This window comes from Pteropus vampyrus, unplaced genomic scaffold, assembly GCF_000151845.1.
Source record: "Pteropus vampyrus isolate Shadow unplaced genomic scaffold, Pvam_2.0 Scaffold225, whole genome shotgun sequence".
Taxonomy (NCBI): Eukaryota; Metazoa; Chordata; class Mammalia; order Chiroptera; family Pteropodidae; genus Pteropus; species Pteropus vampyrus.
In genome coordinates, this window is record NW_011889006.1 from 1,723,908 (window position 1) to 1,744,025 (window position 20,118).

Consider the following 20,118-nt stretch of genomic DNA (forward strand, 5'->3'; position numbering starts at 1 on the left):
TCATCTCAACCCAAAAAGGCCTACTCTAAGACACACTGTATTAAAATTATCAAAAATCACCAACAAAGACAGAATTCTCAGGGCAGCCAGGGAAAAGAAGATGGTAACCTACAAAGGAAAGCCCATTAGATTATCCTCAGACTTCTCAGCACGAACCTTACAAGCCATAAAGGAGTATAATCAAATATTCAAACTATTAAATGAAAGGAACTATCAGCCACGAAAAATGTATCCAGAAAAGTTCTCTTTTAGATATGAAAGAGAAATAAGACCTTTCCAGACATACAAATATTGAGGGATTTCTCCACTATGAGGCCTGCATTACAATACTGAAAGGGGTCAGCTCACCTAAAACAAAATGACAAAAAAATACATAACTAGGAGTAAGGCAACTAGCAGGCAGATAAAAGCAGAGGAGTGCAACCCTTACGAGGGCATTATAAGCTTAAACAATAAGAGATTTGCTATAGCAAGATGGTAATGAACGTTCAGCATACATAGGGACAATCCGAGACAACAATGACTGAAAAGGGGAGGATTCAAAGATCCAAATTCACAAAAGGGAATGGAAATAAGGCATGCACAGAAGATGGACTATTATACATATATATAACTATCCTATACATATTCGTAATGGTAACCATACACCAAAGATTCAGAATTGAAGTATATAACGTAAAACAAGAAGGACCAGAGGAAAAACCCACAAAAGCCAACCAAAATTTAAAAAACAACAGAAACACAAAGACAAGAAAGCAATGGAAACACTGAGCTACCAGAAAGCAAAACATAAAATGGTTATAGGAAAACCTCATATTTCAATAATCACCTTAAATGTAAATGGACTGAACTAACCAATAAAAAGGCACAGAGCTGCAGAATGGATCAAAAAACAAAGCCCAACCATCTGTTGCCTCCAGGAAACATATCTCAGTTCCAAAGACAAATGCAGACTCAAAGTAAAAGGGTGGAAAATGAAATTTCAAGCAAATGGCATTCAGAGAAAAGCGGGGTAGTGGTACTAATATTGAACAAAATAGACTTCAAAATAAAAAAGGTAAAGAAAGATACTGAAGAACACTTCATAATGAGAAAGGGAATCATGCACCAAGAAGACATAACACTTATCAATATCTATGCTCCCAATCAGGGAGACCCGAAATATGTAACAGAACTAAAGGGAAAAACAGACTAAAACACTATCGTAGTAGGGGACCTACATACCCCACTGTTGGATATGGACAGATCATCCAAACAGGAAATCTATAAGGAAATCACATCCTTAAATGATACATTAGACCAACTGGACATAACTGACATTTACAGAGCCTTCCATCCCAAAACAGCTGCTTATACATTCTTCTCTAGTGCATATGGAACATTCTCAAGGATTGACCACATACTGGGACACAGAGATAGCCTCAACAATTATAAGAGGGTTGAAATTATACCAACCATATTCTCTGATCATAATGCTTTGAAACGAGAGATCAGCTACAAAAAAAGCAGGAAGAACCACAAATACATGGAGATTAAACAACATGCTACTGAAGAATGACAGGGTCACAGTAGAAATAAAAAGAGAGATCAAGAGATACATAGAAACAAATGATAATGATAGTACAACATATCAAAACTTTTGGGACATGCCAAAAGTGGTCATAAAAGGAAAGTTCTTATCATTACAGGCCTACTTCCAAAAACAAGAACGAACCCAAATAACCTAACGCTTCACCTTAAAAAACTAGAAAAGGAAGAACAAATGAAGCCTAAAGTCAGAAGAAGGAAAGAAATCATCAAAATTAGAGCAGAAATAAATGAAACTGAAAACAAAAAAAAACAATAGAAAAAATAAATGCAATAAAGAGTTGGTTCTTCGAGAAGGTTAATAAAATTGACAAGCCCCTGGCTAGACTCACTAAAGAAAAAAGAGAAAAGACACAAATAAACAAAATCAGGGATGAAAGAGGGGAAATTATGACAGACACCGCAGAAATACAAAGGATCATACAAGAATATTATGAAAAATTATATAACACCAAATTTAATAACCTAGAAGAAATGGACCAGTACAAAGGTAGAAAAATACAACCTTCCTAGACTGAAGCAAGAACTGGAAAATCTAAATAAACCAATCAGCAGTACAGAAATTGAAACAATCATCAAAAACCAAAATGTAAAAGCCAGGACCAGATGGCTTCACCAGTGAATTCTACCAAACATTCAAAGAAGATTTACTATCTATTCTCCTTAAACTCTTCCAAAAAATCGAAGAGGAGGCAATACTTCCCAACTCATTTTATGAGGCCAATATTACCCTGAAACCAAAACCTGGTAAAGATAACACAAAAAAAGAAAACTGGAGACCACTATCTCTTATCTCTCAGATGCAAAAATCCTAAATAAGATACTAGCGAACTGAATACAGCAACATATTAAAAGGATTATAAACCACAATCGAGTGGGCTTCATCCCAGAGGCAAAGGGATGGTTCAACATACACAAATCGATTAATGTGATACACCACATAAACAAATTAGAAAATAAGAATCATAACGGTCATATCAACAGATGCAGAAAAAGCCTTCGACAAGATACAGCATCCATTTATGATCAAAAAACTTCACAAAATCGGTATAGAAGGAAAGTACCTTAACATAATAAAGGCCATATACAACAAAACCCTCAGTCAACACTATACTTAATGGTGAAAAACTAAAAACCTTCCCTCTAAGGTCAGGAACAAGGCAAGGCTGTCCACTGTTATTCGATATAACATTGGAGGTCCTAGCGAGTGCAATCAGGCAAGAGAAAGATATAAAAGGCATCCAAATAGGAAATGAAGAAGTCAAACTGTCACTATTTGCAGATGACATGATTCTCTATATAGAAAACTCTAAAGATTCCACAAGAACACTACTAGAAACAATAAATACAGTAAAGTTTCTGGATACAAAATCAACATTCAAAAATCCACAGCTTTCCTATACTCTAATAATGAAGTGTCAGAATAAAAAGTGGAAAAAATAATTCCTTTTGCAACTGCAACAAAAGGAATAAAATACCTAGAAATAAATCTAACGAAACATGTGTGAAGGACCTATATAATGAAAACTGTAAGACCCCATTAAAAGAAATTGAAGAATATACAAAGAAATGGAAAGATATTCTAGGTTCTTGGATTGGAAGAATCAACATAGTTAAAATAACCTTATTACCTAAAGCATTATACAGATTTAACGCAATCCCCATCAAAATCCCATCAGATTTTTTAAAGAAATAGAACACAAAATCATCAGATTTGTATGGAAGCACAAAAGACCCCGAATTGCCAAAGCCATCCTGAGAAAAAAGAACGAGGCATCACTCTGCCTGACTTCAAATTATACTACAAAGTGACAGTAATCAAAACAGCAATGGACGAAGAAACAAAGAAACCAGTGGAACAGAATCTAGAGTCCAGAAGTAAACCTATATTTATAGGGGCAAATAATTTTCAACAAAAAAGCCAAAAATATACAGTGGAGAAAGGAAAGCCTCTTCAATAAATGGTGCTGGGAAAACTGGAAGGCCACCTGCAAAAGAATGAAACTAGACTGTTATCTATCACCACACACCAAAATTAACTCAAAATTAATTAAGGACCTGAATATAAAGCCTGAAACAATAAAATACATAGAAGAAAACATAGGAACTAAACTCAAGGACCTTGGACTTAAAGAGGATTTTATGAATTTGACCTCAAAGGCAAGAGAAGTAAAAGCTAAAATAAATCAATGGGACAACATCAAACTAAAAAGCTTCTGCTCAGCAAAAGAAACCATCAACAAGGTAAAGAGACAACCATGCGAATAGGAAAATATATTTGCAACCAACACCTCTGATAATATCCAAAATATACAAAGAACTCATACAACTCAATAACAACAAAAAAAGAAACGATCCAATCAAAAAATGGGCAGAGGACCTGAACAGACACTTCTTCCAAGAAGGCATACAAATGGCCAACAAACATATGAAAAGATACTCAACATCGCTAGCTATTAGGGAAATGCAAATCAAAACCACAATGAGATACCTGTTACCTCACACCTGTTAGAATAGCTGTAATCAACAGGACAAGTAATAACAAATGTTGGAGAAGATGCAGAGAAAAAGGAACCCTCATATACTGCCGGTTGGACTGCAAATTGGTACAGCCACTATGTAAAACAGTATGGAGGTTCCTCAAAAAACTAAGACTTGATCTACCATATGATCCAGTAATCCCTCTACTGGGTATTTACCCCAAAGACTTGAAAACCAATATGCAAAAAGATATTTGCACACCAATGTTCATAGCAGCATTATTCACGGTGGCCAGGACATAGAAGTAACTGAAGTGTTCTATGATAGATAACTGGATAAAGTTGTGGTACATATATACAATGGAATATTACTCAGCCATAAGAAGAGGTGAAATACTGCCATTTGCGACATGGATGGACCTCGAGATAATCATGCTAAGTGAAATAAGCTAGACAGGAAAAGTTGAAAACCACATGATATCATTTATATGTGGGATATAAACCTAAAAGCAACAAATGAACAGGACAAACAAACAGAGACTCATGGACACAGACAACAGATTAGTGGTTACCAAAGGGTAGAGAGGAGCGGGGAGGTAGATGGGGTAAAAGGGGTCAAATATGTGGTGACATTAAAGAATTAAAAATAAATTAAGAAAAAAAAGAATAAAAGGATTATCACTACAGATATAGGAGGCATTAAAATAATAATAAAGAATACTACAAACAACTCTATACACATAAATTTAATAATTTAGTGAAAAGGATCAATTCCTTGAAATTATCCAAAGTCACCCCAGGGAAATAGATAACCCTGAACAGATCTGTAACTATGGAAATAAAGTAATCTAGCATATAAAAACTCTCCAAAAGAGAACCCTCCTTGCCTGAAAATTTTCACTGGCAAAATCTTTAGAAGAATGCCACCAATTTAGACAATTTATTATAGAAAAAAAAAGGTACAACATGCTAGAGTTTATAGAACTGCACTTTTCAATAGGGCAGGTCACTAGCCACATGTAGCAATGATAATACTTTGGCTGTACTGAATTGAATAAAATATATTATTAAAAATTTTTTTAAATCCTCAAATAAGACTTAGGTCAGAAATAAGAGCTGCTTTCTTAATCACTTCTGATTTCTAAATAGAAAGAGAAACTTTAGAAAATATTCTAAGAAAAAATGACTTTGAAATGGTTACAAGCCAAAGCCTAACTCACTCTAGAATTAAATTGTTTTCAAGACCATCTCAAAACAAAGGAAACTGGAAGGACACTGGTCACTACAAAGCAAAATTCAGAGGTTAACAGGCTCACAGCATTCCTTCCTGCAGTCTAATGTCTAATACTGGCATTCTCTTTGTAAAGAAAGGAAAGTATAAGCTCTTTAAAGATAAAAGCCAAAAAATAAAGAAAGCTTTTTTTAAAAAAGGGTATTTTTTCAAGATAAAGATTATTGAATGAACTAAATAAGTGATAAATCTCTTTGCCTTTCCAAGGAAAAGCCCACTAGAACATTATGTGGCTAGTGTCAAAGCTCATGACAGAACAGAATGCTTTTGCTTTTCAGTAAGAAGATATCCTCTTCAACAATTTGCACTTTTAACTACAAGACTAATGGCAGGTTTCTAAAAATAAAGTAATGGCCACATTCTAAGCCGTAATTAAAGAATACAAACTGCAACAGAAAAACTAAGGTATCAGATACAGCTTAAAAGCCCTATACATTGATTTAGACATTAATCATTATTACAAAATAATCACACGTTTTCAGCAGTTTTATAGCACACATCAAACTGATAAATTAGTTATTCAACATGATTTGAATAGAAAGCAATTATGTTTGCTTCCTTATTTATGAGAATTATGCTCAGGTCTGATTCAGTGGCATTTACTAAAAGTTCCCACCACACAACAACTCAGTAAAACCTTAAGAGTTTCTTATTTGAAATAATATTCAGCATATATGTGAACATTTTTTTTTGTAAAGGGGAACTACATCCCCTCCATTAAAAGTCTTACTTTCTTCCTGGTTTTTATTTTTTATTTTTTTTATTTATTATTTCTGAGATCAAAATACAGTATATAATCCAATGTGCTCATTTCATATGGTAATGGCTCTGCCTTTCCCCCCACAAAGAAAGTAGTAATTAAACTGATGATGCATATTAAAATTATGAAGGTTTTAGGAAATAAACAGTGTGGTTTACACAGTGTACCCAATAACTTTCTTAATGTGTGGGACATATTACTGTTTGGGAGTGTAATAAAGGAAGTTCAGTTTCTAACCTCTGAGAAACTAAATGAATAATGTAAAAGTATTTAATCTACATGTGAAATGTCCTTAGGAACCCATGTGAACTTTTTAACAAGAGCTACTTCAGTGGGAGAAACCCTCATCATCAGAGTATCACTTGACAGCTTCCTTCACAAAGAGGATCCCTCTGATTTATAAGGAACCATCACAGTGCAGGGGTAAATCTCTCCTATAGAATTCTGGAAGAGGGCACTATACTAGGAAGAAAGGAGGTATGTTACTGTCCGTACCAAGGCTAACACGGGAATAACCACTCATGCTCTTACTCCTTCTCAAGAGCCAACTGTCCTATAGGAACTGTGTATCTCCTAGCAGGCAGGAACTCCTTGGGGAATCATTGATATTTCGGGGGAACATTGATATTTACCCAACTACCTAAGCGTTGCCCCACCAAACTCAACCCCACCCTCATTCCCACTCACTCTGGAAATGGAGGCCTGCCTTCCTAAACCCTAATAAGTACCAACACCCTGGAGCCAAAGTTTCCTTGTGAACCCTGCATAGTAATGAGGACCAAATTAATGACAAAAATCAGAAAACTACTTTTGTTAGTTATAACTATAAATTATAGCTAGTTTATAACTTTTACCGAACCTTAGACAAATCATTCATCTCAGGTCTTCAGTTTCCTCATCCATGAAATGTACCTAATACTTCTTTCATAAGGTAATTTATATGCAAGAGGCCCAACGCAGGTGCCTGACAAACAGTAGGTATTAAACAACAGATTGCTTTTATCGAAGAAGGAAAAGTTCACAGAAAGAAAAAATGTTTACACTTGAAAACATATCCATTAAGAATCGGATACCGAGTGCTACTCAACTAAGGATGTTAGATATGTGTGTGGTGGGGGATGGGGTTGGCTACAAAGATGAATATGTGAAGTTACAGGTATTTAGTGAGAGAGGGCCAAGGGTCATAAATATGCCCCACATAATGAACAACTATTTATATAACATCCCCATTGAGAGACTGAGAGCACAACCAATTTAAAATGGGGGAAGGAAACCTACTTTGTAAATTATTAAATATAGCAAAAATTCCTTTTAAGGAAGAGAAATGAGCTGAAACAACATAAGTGTTATTACATAAATAAGAATTGGATTCTTTCTAGAGAAGACTATCTAAAGACTATAGAAGAGACCACACCACCAAAACCAAACCAAACCAAACCAAAACAAAACAAAAAAAAACAAGCTTTGGTGTTAAAACAGAAAGATGAGGTACAGAGAAGTTAGCTAACGTTCAAGTTTATGCTCAGGCAACCTAGACCTACATTTCAAATTCTTACCACTACACTATACTCAATGAGCTAACAAGCTAAAAAGGGGGGGCAAGAGAAACAGAGGAGAGCCAATCATAGTTAACTTGGCACTTTTTTTCATGTGTTCATAGCTGTGGTTTTATGTATATTACATACACTATTTGCCAGTTATATAACATCTCTTTAAGGATGTGTTTTATAATCAACAGTAATCCGGAGTCAATGAAATACAGTTTGTAAAAAGAAATTAAATTCTTTACTACGGCAGATATGGAGTTTATAAACTATACTCCACAGAGCCTTGGAGGTCATTTCAGTCAGGAAGCAACAAGGACACTTGGGCCAAGGAGGCTTTCAATTCAACAAAACCAGTTTAATTTTTATCTTTTCCCTTGTTTTGGATGGGACATTCATATATGCTTTTATAAAGGAAAGAGTTCTACTGATTAAGAAGTAGAAGTTGGGGAGAGGGGGGAAGGGGAAAATAAAAGAATGAAATGTTAAAAAGAATTATGTATATATAATATGAAAAATAAATATATAAACTGGCATTAAAAAAAAAAGAAGTGGAAGTCATGGAATCGGATAAATTATTAAGATCCCTTAAAGGTTTTAGATTTCACAAAGTCCTGAGAAACAACTCAGACTACATGACCGAGTAAGGCTTTAAAAATTTTTCTACCTCCAAAGCTAGTATATTTATACTCTACCTACTTCTAGAATTTGAGAGGGATGTTAGAAGTATAAATTTAATATCTCACATACCGATAATTATTTTTAATTTAACACTAAAAACACACACAAAAAACAAGACTAGAGCTCTTAAACCCTGGAGAATACTAAGAAGCAGTATCTCTGCATCAAAGAGATTTTTTAAAAAGTCATGTGTTTTTTTCCTCTTCCCTTAAAATGCTGACATTTGTTAAAAAAAAATCTATTGAATAGCCACTCTCTGCTTTACACTAGGCTCAGCCTTTTGCAGAGTTACAAAAATAAATGAGACACAAATCATCTTAAATTTTAAAGTGATAGGAAACATTCATTAACTAGATAGTAAGAGGTAAAGTGCCAAAGAGAGACAAAGGAGAGAGAGGGAAAGAGATAATACAATGAGAGCTTAGCAGTGGGAGAAACTACTCTGACCTGTGCAGGTAAGAAGATTCTTAGGAGAGGTGGCCTGAAAACAGAGTCCAGAAGAGAAAGGACAAATAATCTCTCTGCATTCTATTACCTGATTACATGTTCATCTGTTATTCAACAAGTACTTTACAGTCTAGTAGGAGGAAAGGATAAGTAAACAAACACCTAAAATACCATTATGTGTTAAGTATATTAACAAGCATGTGCATGATTTGATGAAAAGGGAGAGAGGAATTTCCTTGGGATAGGTGGAAGAGTAAGAAAGGGGAAAAGAGGGAAAAAGAAAAGGTGACTTCAGGGTCTTGAGAATGAGGGGGAGTTATTAGAAGGAAAACGGTATTTCAGGCAATGGGAACAACATGATCAAGGGCATGGAGAAGTTAAAGCAAGTGGTGTCTTGGGGAATGGCTGGCTGTAGGGGAGTAAGACGGTGATTGAGGATGAAAGTGAAAACAAGGCCAGGCCAGAGCGTGAGGAGCTTTAAACCCCATGCCAAGGAGTTTGGCTCTATTACAGCAGGCACAAAGGCTTTAGGCAAAGAATGATGTCACATAAGCACTATGAGACACCTTTTCTAACATTAAAAATTCTTGAGGCTGTAAAAATAGTTTCCACTGTCTGCAAAAACATATATGAGAACATTAATTCTAAGACCCCTTCAAATAACTCCAAAAGTCCCCGCTGGTCATGAGTCAAGAGCTCCCTGAGGGCAAGTATTATTTATTTTTCTTTGGATTTCCAAGACATGGAATATAGTGGGACCAACAGGAATTGATCTGTGAGTAATGATAAGACAGAACAAAAGATGACAATTCCAAGGTTTCTGGCCTAATCATCTCACTAGGGTGCTGAAAATAAAAATATGTTTTGCCTGGGAGATGTTAAAATTCAGAAATCTACAGAATATCCAGGTGGTCTGTCCATAAGCAGTTATAACACAGGTTTAGCACTCCAAGTTTGCAGCCACAGCTATGAATTTGAGCATCACTATGTATGTTATACTGGTGACAGCTGAAGCCATTTGGGTGGATGAGGTCACTGAGCATGAACAGAGCCCAGCTCAGAATCTAGTAATCCCAAAACAAAGATGAGACTAGACAGACAAAGAACATTCAGAGGAGGAAGAGAAATGAGAGAGGTATTATGTGACCCTAGGAAGGTACATACTTCAAAAAACATTTGGAGTATGGTGCCAAATGACAGAGGGTCAGTTAGTGTATGAAAACTGTTATATTTGGAAACTGGTTAGTCACTGATAAACATTTCACTGAAGTGGGTAAAGAACAGACTGGGTTGAAGAATAAATGGAAAACGGAAAGAGATGGTGAGTACAGATCACTTTGTTCAGAAAAATCTAGCAATAAAGAGGTGTGAGAAGTATTAGTAGCTTGACAGGTCTTCAGGTTGAGAGAAGTATGTACATTTTGTGTGTTATCTTTTTCACATGACTTATGTCTAGAGACTATGTGAACAAAGAACTGCCTTCAGTATTCTTATAGCGTCTACTAGATTACATAATAAAAACAGCAATACTACTAAACTATTGTTTAGAATGCAAGATATATCTCATACACTTCACTAAATTTTAACTAAAATACTAGTGTAAAAAGGAGAGCACTGGACTGAACCAACTAATCATTAAATTCGAGTCATTTACCTGCATGGAGTGACTGTTTAAAAGAGGCCATGCCCTGTTATATAATTTGACAGACTTGGTGAGTGACACTGGGAATGCTGTAAGATATTACCTTAATTCCTTCACCCTGGGCTGCACCAGGACATACTCACCTCCATAGTAGAGTCCTGTAGCAGTGCACATCCGCCACTGTCCCTGATACATTCCTGCTCTGCTGGGGCTGCACATCTGGACGCTGACATCTGCAATCTCTTGGGGCTCTAGCGATCTCACCATCACCATGTTCACATGTCCAAACTGGTCTCCCCCGACATATTTAAGACAAACCCCTGGAGGCCAGGCCTCTGCCCCTGAGTTCAAGCAAAAGAAAAAAATATTAGGCAACCAGTGGTCCCATGCTGGGTGCAATTCATTACAAAACCACAGAAGAGACCTCTTTCTTTATCTCTCACATGTGTAATCCTACTCACATATCTCTAAACTATATAACATCACACATGACTGATCAGAGGAAATTATGAGAGTAAACAACCTCTGACCAACAGTCTATCCTCAAGATAAAGCAAAAGCAAGGCAGTTCCTCAAGAAGATATGTTTCAGGTGACCTCAATGAAGGCTTACACCATACTAAATCTGTAAAACCTAAGAATGATGTGAGTGAAGAGCCATGAGAACAAGCACAGGGCTACATCTTTGGGAAGACTGCTTTCTCTACCAAAAAGTAATACACATCCATTTTCACTAACTTTTTAAGCTGATTTTAAAGTAAAAATATGTCTCACTCTGGTTTTTCCATCCAGACAAGAGGATGAAACACATAAGGAGTAATTTCTATGATACTGTTTTCATTTGAAAACTCCTTTTTCCCTGATGTATGACTTTTCTTCTGGAGTCCTTAACTATGAAAAGACCAAGGCTCAAGACACTTGCAAATATTAAGACAGAGGAGTCAAGTGAAAGTTTCATTTTCAGGTTCATACAGTAGTTGGGAAAATATGAACACTGTGTTGAGCTCCCCTGATAAAAACATAATGAACTGTGGTCTCAAAGGTGATGACGCCACCCAGAGGTGCTTATAGAAAAGATAGGAATGTCAATACAGAGAAATGGCTTTGGCAGGAATGTCTTTCCTCCTTTGGAAGTGGCAAAGATCTTATTTGGTATTTCTCCTGCATACCTATTTTCATGTAAATAAGAAATCCATATATTGACTTGCTCTGACTAGTCATATAGTAACTAGATGTGATCTTTCCTGTGAAGCCTCTCTAATATATGTTGTAATATAGATAAAAACCTGTATATTTCTTTGGGGCTTTATACATTCATTATAAAAATAAACCACTAGGAAAAGCTGGACATGTCATCAGGACTCTCAGGACACAGCATGCTTGAAATTTAACTTCCAAATTTACCATCCTAGTATTCTAGGATGCCTCAATACCTTGTTCTAGAAGGGCCAAGCTGGTTTTGATATACATAATGGCTCACTGTGGAAAAGAGAACCAGAGAGAAAAACAGACAGTGCTCTACTGGTGAGATCTCAGCCCCATAATGAACAGCACCCTCTTGGATCTTAAGGGGTTGCAGATGAAACGGTGGCCAGTATGTTTTCTCATACACTCTTTAAAAAAAAAAAAAAAAAAAACCCCGCTAGCAAAGTGTCCTTTTAACACTACAGAGAGCAACTGCTGCTAATAGAAAGGTTATGGATGATACACTTGCAATACTAGCAAATTCTGTTTTTCTAGGGTCTATAGCCCGGCAAACGCATATCTGTCTTATGTCAAGAGTAGCAGCAGTGACAAGAGGATCTTGGAATGTTGTTCTCTTTAAAGACCAAGATCCAAGAGAAAAATTAAACCAATGTACCAATGTTATAGGGCTGAATTCACAATTACTTGTCAACACACACACACACACATCTGTAACAAGACAATGTCTGTTTATATGAAAATCCAAGAATGTGTCTGTTTTTGAACCTTGAAAAAAATTAGGAAAACCAAGACTGTCTGGGTACGTGAGATACTTGGCTGTCATAAACAGACAACCAGAAGCAGCTGAGATGAATGGATCTCTCAGCTATGCAAAAGAGGGAGTCCTACTATATTCCAAGGAGACTAAGTTGGTAAAACGTGATTAATGTTAAATTATGCAGCTACAGTCCTAATCTTTTTAGTATGCTAGATACCCTATTAATGTGGTACTTACTTAGCCTCTTGAAAAAAAAATTGGAATAGCTATCCACCATCAATTTTAAAGTGTTAATTTGCTACGAAGTGAAGAAGCATCATCTATCTGCCTTCTCAGAGTTACCAATAATTCATTATGACATACAGTTCTTACAGCCCCAAGTGTTAGGTCACGTAATTCTGAAAAGGTCAAAGACACTGATTCTTTGTATGGAAAGAAAAGAAATACTGGTGAGCTGTTTGGACCACCTGGCTAAGTATACCTGAAATCAGGATTTGAGAAGTATAATACAACAGGCTTCAAATTAAGTCTCAGTTACAAACTGGCTTAATGGGGGATAAATATATCTAGAAGTAAGACTAATCTGTTTTCTGACTTTCCAACTTAAGTATCACAAGCATGCATATAATTAAGGCTGTGATTCTCCAGTTATAATGGAATATAATTTTATTTTTAAAAATAAAAAAACAAAACAAACAAAAAGCTCTATCATATGGCAATTTTGAGATGATAACATGTCAAAAATGAAATAGAAGTCCAATAGTTCTAGAAAGCCTGGGACTTATTAGTAATTATAGAAATAGTATTTGATTATAGAAATAGTTTGGAGATAGTAAGGAACATCCAAAGAGCAATGCAGAAGACAAACCTCAGTAAAGATCCCCTATTCTTTTAACCCCTATAAATTTGGAGACTGTGTTTCAAATTAAGCTGCATAAAAACAGGGACCTTCATTGATTTTGCCACCATTTTCTCCCTGTACCTGATAAAGTGACTAGAACATAATAAAATTTGTTGAATGAAGACATGTCTTCTCTGTTAACATACCAAAGAGAAAAGTAGCAAATTAACTATTTTAAAAAGCTGAAGGAAAAATGGAGGAATAGTTGTTCTTTCTTTCTCAAGTTCTTCTCCTAACCTTGTTTTATACTCACTTCTCTGTAGTTTAAAAAATAAAGATGACTCTAAACACACTCTCTCAATATGATGATCATAACTACTTCACCAAAGTCAGAGAAACACCAGAGTTATCATTACATGCTCAACTTAACATTCACTACACTTGGACAACAGTGCACGGTTGTAACAACTGAGAAGGTGTAAGTGTTGGTAAAGAATATTGTCTACTTTCATCTTTAGGGACGGTTTCAAATTTTCATATTCAACTCTAATGTAAGGTTTCCTGCTCAAGTTCCCAAGCTTTTAACACTTAAATAGTGTCAAAAGTTTGGATCCTGGGATTCTGCATCCATGTCATTAAATGTCTCACTTTTGTTATTCCGTGTTCTAAATCTCAAGGTTTAAACAGTATTAAGAGTTTAACTTTAAACAATGTGTGAATTTATCTTCTTTAGGGAAGCTGTTGGGACAGCTATGTGCAGTTCCTATCAATCTCATCTGTTGTATAGTTGAATGCCTGGCATATCTAAAACATGACAGCAGAGATGCAACATGAAAATTATTTATGAAACTCTTTCAGTGAGCACTTATCTCTTAGAGAAGATTATGAATGAGAGTAGGAGAGCCAGAGGAGAAATAGCAATGGCTAGCACTACTTCTGTGTTACTACTCTATTTCCAAAAAGAATTCAGGCCAGATTACGATGTCAAAGAACCAGTGCACATGCCTGCTTTCACTCTCTCCCCTTAAAAACATATCTGTTACTTAGTTATAGGAGGCCAGTCTCTCCTTAATCAGATAGAAAGGATTTAGTTTATAGACACAAAACTGTTTTATGACAGGTTGGACAAATTGCCAGAATAAAAAAACGATTTGTTCAAAGTACTCTGAAAGGTAAAATCTCTAGCAATTGTTACCCAACTTTTTGAGCGGTATTCAGGAACAAGAACACTCTTTTATAGAAAGAAAAGGCTGCAGATCCAGAGGCTAACTGAAACTGTAGTTACTATGCAAAAACAGGAATTAAAAACAGGACCAGCAATACAGATTTTCTCCAAGTCAAGATGAAAAGCAGGCTCTTTGGGGTTCTGAATTTACATTCTAGCCATTTTATATCAAAGCCCCCCCAAACCCCCTATTAACCCAAGTAACTGTCTAGTGAGTAGATATATCAAAAGGTTTTCTGAAATATAAAATGATTATTCTGCAACAAAATAGTACTGAAAATATTTTAACATTATTCTAACAACTTTCAATATTTAAAAACACTACAAAGAACTCGCAGAAGGCCATTTTTGGTGTTTTCACTATAAGTAAACAAGATCTTAATTTTTAAAAAAAATGAGTAAAACTTTTGAATATCTCATACTTTCTAAACAAATGTCACTTGTTTAAAAAATTCATGTATAAGTTTCAAAAACATTTTTCATTAGTAACAGCAAGTTTTAGGAATATAGAGAAACATGATGAATAGAAGCTAAACTAAAGAGACTGTTTTCATTATTTTTAAAAGCAGGCAACATTAAGAAGGGTAAGAAAGAATCAGGCAAAGTAAAAATAATCAAACTTGGAATAAGTAAGAATTTCAAGAAAAACAGATTATATAGTTATTTTCCCATATTACCATGTACCTCTCAAACAAAGCACCACACTGTTATAACCAAAAGGAAAAAGAAGCTAATGAAAATTTTATAAAGCCACAGATGTCCCCAGTCATCTAAAACATTAGGTTAATCCAAATTATGTGTGTTTGCTCAGTGACACACTAAACCTGCACCCAAGGGAGTTACTTCTAAATAAGCCAGAAAAACTAAAAATAACGATTTGGTACATTAGTTATTATATACAAATCTAGCTTAGCCAAAGAAGTATAAAGAAGTAAAAAGTAAACAGTCAATGAAAGGTCACTTTTATAGGTTTGTGTGAGCCCCCATAGTTTTATATCATCTCACATCAAATTACCTTGCTATATAGGGTTCTCCCATAGTCACATATTTCTAGCTAAATATCCTTTTGCCTACTTTTCCATCTCTCAGAATTTCTATGTAAGTCCTCATTCATAAAAAGGATGTCAAAGCATTCTCAACCAGTCAGTGTAAATTGTTATTGGGTGGAACAAGAAATACTAAACTCACTCATTTAAAAAGTTATTAGAAAAGAAGTTAACAATTAAAAAATAATAATTAACAATTACCAGACACATATTCAGGTACTATTTTCAAAGATATATGGTTAAGCTTATTTTTAATTTTTAAGTCAGCAGTATACCAAAACAGTGCTTTAAAAAATCTTTCCATTTTCCCCATTCTGAGTAAATCCCCACACTTCTTACTCTATTTTTCAAAGTGGTATTAATGTCTTGATAGATATCTCAATGAAATTTCAGATAGAATCATCCTGTGGTTGTAAAGAAATGAGCTTTCAAAAGAGCAGATGCTCATAGTTCTTTCTAACTACCTTGTTCTGTTCATGGCTGTACCACCTCTAGCCTGCTGGAAGTAACTAGAAGATTAATTAGAGCAGACTTAAAATGATGGAGTAGAACTGCCCTGGTGGGGACAATACCACCACTACACACAGGCCCAGTTCCTGGTATCAAATGCATACTGAATTGTGTTTAGATGTCATCTAGAACTAAATTCTTCTTAACGTAGAGCATGGGATATTTCATTGATGTCTGGTCATCATACCAGTACAAGAAATGCTACATAATGTACAGGAAAAATCTCAGACTTACACAATCACATAACTTAAACTAAAACATTTCTTTTAACTACTAAAAAAAAGAAAACTGGAAAAAGAGAACTGCCCATTATACATTTACCAGAATTCTGGATCCGCCATGTTTTTATAAACTGAGTATCAGGAGGTATCGACTCCCCTTCTCCTATGGTGACATCTTCAACAAAGGACATAGAGGGTACACTGATGTTTGGGCTCTCGAAGTCATAATAGGCGCCAATTGCTGCTTGTAGGTTCCTGCAAGTACAGAGAAAAGGTAAAAAAATTCAGTCCTGTCCAAAGCATATCAACCTAATTGTCAAACTAAAGGAAAAACCCAGTTTCTTAGGGTTTGTTATAGAACCTAAGGCTACTGGTATGTAAATCTTCAGAGCCACTGATTATGGATGAAGAACAGGAAACAAACCAGGACCAACAAACATGTACGCCACTTTCTTCTCAAGGTACCCACATAGAAAGTAACAAACATTATCACCATCAGCTTCAATATGAGGAAACTTTTTCCTCTTACCCACAAGGGCAGAAAGTATGAGTAAGGAATTCAATTAAAAGAGAGCTCTTCTCTAACTGTGACTGAAATTCAAAGAAGCTCCATTTTTAAAAACATTCCAATTAATTTTTTGAAAAAGTACATGCACACGTTTTAATGTTTCATAGTGAAAAATAGCCATCTTATCTCCTTTCCTATACACACATATACACATAATTAATTGTTCATATGACTTTCTTAAAATCCTTTCAGAACTTCCTTATGCACATATAAGCAAATCATATATATATATTCTTATTTTGCCCCTCTTTACACAATGGGTAACATATTAAACACTGCTCTTTGCTTTTATTCCCTCAACACTATATCATGAAGATATTTGTATGTCAGTACATAATGAACATCCTCATTGTTTTTTACAGCTGCGTTACATCATTATTTATATAATCAGTCCAATTTTTTTGCCAAGCTTTAATTCTTCCATAAACAAGCTTACACACACAGCATAATGCATCCATAGGATAAATTCCTAGAAGTAATACTGCCGGGTCACAAGGTATGTATTTGTGGTTTTAATAGATAACTTCTCTCAATAAAATTTGTACACTTAACGAATGCTCCCCACCAAGAATGTATGAGAGTGTCTATTTCCTCACTTGCTCGTCAACAGTGTTTTTCTAGCGTTTTGGATTTTTGTCAATCTGTCAGGTAAAAAAATATATATATGATTTCAATGAGATCTTAAAATCGTTTCCTCTTTTTACAAGAGAAGGTAAGTACCTTTTACATGTTTATAAGCCATTTGTAGTTTCTTTTTTGGAAGCACCACTTTGTAAATGTTGATGTTCTTTTTATACACCTTATGTCAGAAGGAACTATCAAGCACACAAACCAGTCCCTAATTGAACAGAATCACATGACTGAGAGCTTGGTTCATCAGTGCAGAAACCAAAGGCCACTAAGAGGTTTAAGCTGTGTTCATTAGAGATCAAAGAAAATTGTTGGTAATTACATTAACTGCTTCCCTTATGGTCTTACTCAAACTAGTGACATCATCCTCAGTCCTTACAGTAGACGACAACAACATAAAGTGCATTTTTCTAAACATAACCCAACCACAAGCCAATGGATCCTGTGGGTTGTTTTTAATTACACATAACAAAAAATAAGCTCTGATAGTACACGATTTTTCAATAGGCATACTATTAACAGCTAATACTTTTTCTGTTGGGGGCCTGCCTGTTCCTCCAGGTGTTTGCAGCTGCCAGAAAGGCTGGCTATATATAGAGCAGCTACCTCAGGTCAAACCTCATGCAATAGTGGCCTGTTATATTAGACAGTAATGACTGGAATTACAAAACCACCAGCTGCTTGCCTGTTCTGTGTGTACTAGATAAAATTTATGTGAAGCAGAGTTGGGCTAGGGGACAAACTGTGCCCATTTGCTTGACCATTCAATGGGAAGGCTTGGACTCAAGTCTTCCCATCAACTTCCTTTTCTAGCTGACTGTGATCCAAAGTGAAAAACATGTGACCGATCGAACCTGGGGAAGCCCAGCCCCTCCTTCTCCCAGATAGACTTAGGAATACATCTGGAATCGGCCTTACACTTGGGGATCAGAGACAAAATGAGAGACAGAAAAATAAACCTAGTTTGCATTCTGTTCTTCTGAAAACTTTTAATAAAAGCTATAAAGAGTCCAACTTTTTACAAGATCATTTTTCTGCTGCAGGTCTCCAGCAAGTAGACTGCTGAACTGTTTTCTGTTCACTTGGCTGTAAAATATGCTTGGGAGGGAAGAAACTATTTGTGCACTCAGGACAACTGCCAATTCTCATCCCCAGCCAGTATCACATTTCACCACTTGGCTCTGTCTTATATCAGACAGGACTTTGAGACCACTGCGGTAGAAACAACTAACAAGTGGAAAAAGTCCAGCTACCCTTTTTAGGCAGATCCATTCTTCTCCTCAAATCTTTCACACATTTCAACTCGTCTTCCCCAGCCAAGCCAATAAAACTGCTTATCTGTACCTGTATTACACAGGAAAATTCAGCCAGAAGATGATTAAGAAGCATTTTTAAAGCCCAAAGTGAAACTGAAAGTAGTGAACAGGACTGCTGGCAGGAAGCAGGAGTTGAGGATGACAAAGCAAATTCATTTCCCAGTACAAGGCAGAGAATGGACTTTAGACCAGTGGTGCTCTTCTAACCCATCCGGCAGATTCAAAGATCAAAATGTGGGCACACTGCTCCTCTGCCCTTGGACCATTTAGATCACTGCCTCACTAGGTCAACAAACAGCAGGAATAGACCAAATTGCTTCAAGTCAGTGTGAGAACAAGTAGACATGATAGCATGTATTCCTGTTCAAAACAACTACTCAGCTATTATTAGCAAGAAATTCTACATGAAATAGAGCTGGCTAAGGAGATGGGAAAGAGAGAACACTGACTCAGTATTCGGCTCAGCCTGAAAGTTTAAATTCCTAGGTTCTTTCAGTGTTTTTGTTCAAAAAGTTTTTAGTCTGACTTCAGATGGTTAAAAGCACCCTGAAGAACAAAGGGAGGCAGTGTGACAGTGGGGGAAAAAGGCACAGGCTAAGATGAATGATGGTGATGGCTGCACAACACCGTGAATATACTTAATGCCACAGAACTATCCACTTAAAAATGGTTTAAATAGTAAAATTTTAAATGGCTTTGTTTAAAAGCAGCTCCTACCTCTGGCTTTGGGGCTTTGAACAAGTGGCTAAACATCTATGTCAGCTTACTCATCTACAAAACTGAGTTTTTAATAAGGTTGGCATTCTAAAGGTTGGCTGTGAAGATTGCATAAGGCAACATGTGTAATGACCTAGGTTGTCATTCATTCAACAAATATTTAATTAATGAGTATTTATCCATGTGCTAGGTACTCTGACCTGGGACAAGGAAATAGACAGCAAGATAGGGAAGACCTCGCCTCTACAAAGCTTATAGTCTAGCAAACTGATGTAAACCAGGGCCACTTATATAAGGGTAACTCCAACTGCCCCTCACATTGTGGCATATCAGTTCAAGGCAAATTTTCCTAGTTGAGGCAAAAAATGGGCTTGGTGCAACTGTACTGTTTCAATTGTACTGATTATCAGTTTAAACTGATTCAGAGTAGAATTTGGTGATGCTGATATGTGTTCCCTGATGAAATTCAATTTTGTAACTCACAAGCAGTATTGTTCAACCTTCGTTTTATAGATAAGGACAAAGATGAACTGACAGGTAAATAACTTGCCTTTGGCTATTAGAATTTGTTATTTATAATTATTATTATAGAATCAATTATTAATAAGTAAAATTTAGAGCCATATCTATTCAAAACCATAAAGCTTTTA

General features: G+C 35.8%; 1 protein-coding gene across 3 annotated transcripts in view; it reads right to left on the reverse strand.

Moving 5' to 3' along the window:
* CUNH6orf106 (chromosome unknown C6orf106 homolog) overlaps positions 1-20,118 on the reverse strand; it is an 85,055-nt gene that overhangs the window by 36,562 nt on the left and 28,375 nt on the right. For all 3 annotated transcript variants that reach the window (XM_023538489.1, XM_011373493.2, XM_023538488.1), the window contains exons 2-3: positions 16,338-16,492; positions 10,576-10,773 (exon numbers count right to left, since the gene is read on the reverse strand). In XM_023538489.1, the coding sequence (XP_023394257.1) occupies positions 10,576-10,773; positions 16,338-16,492 (353 nt within the window). The remainder of the gene's footprint in view (positions 1-10,575; positions 10,774-16,337; positions 16,493-20,118) is intronic.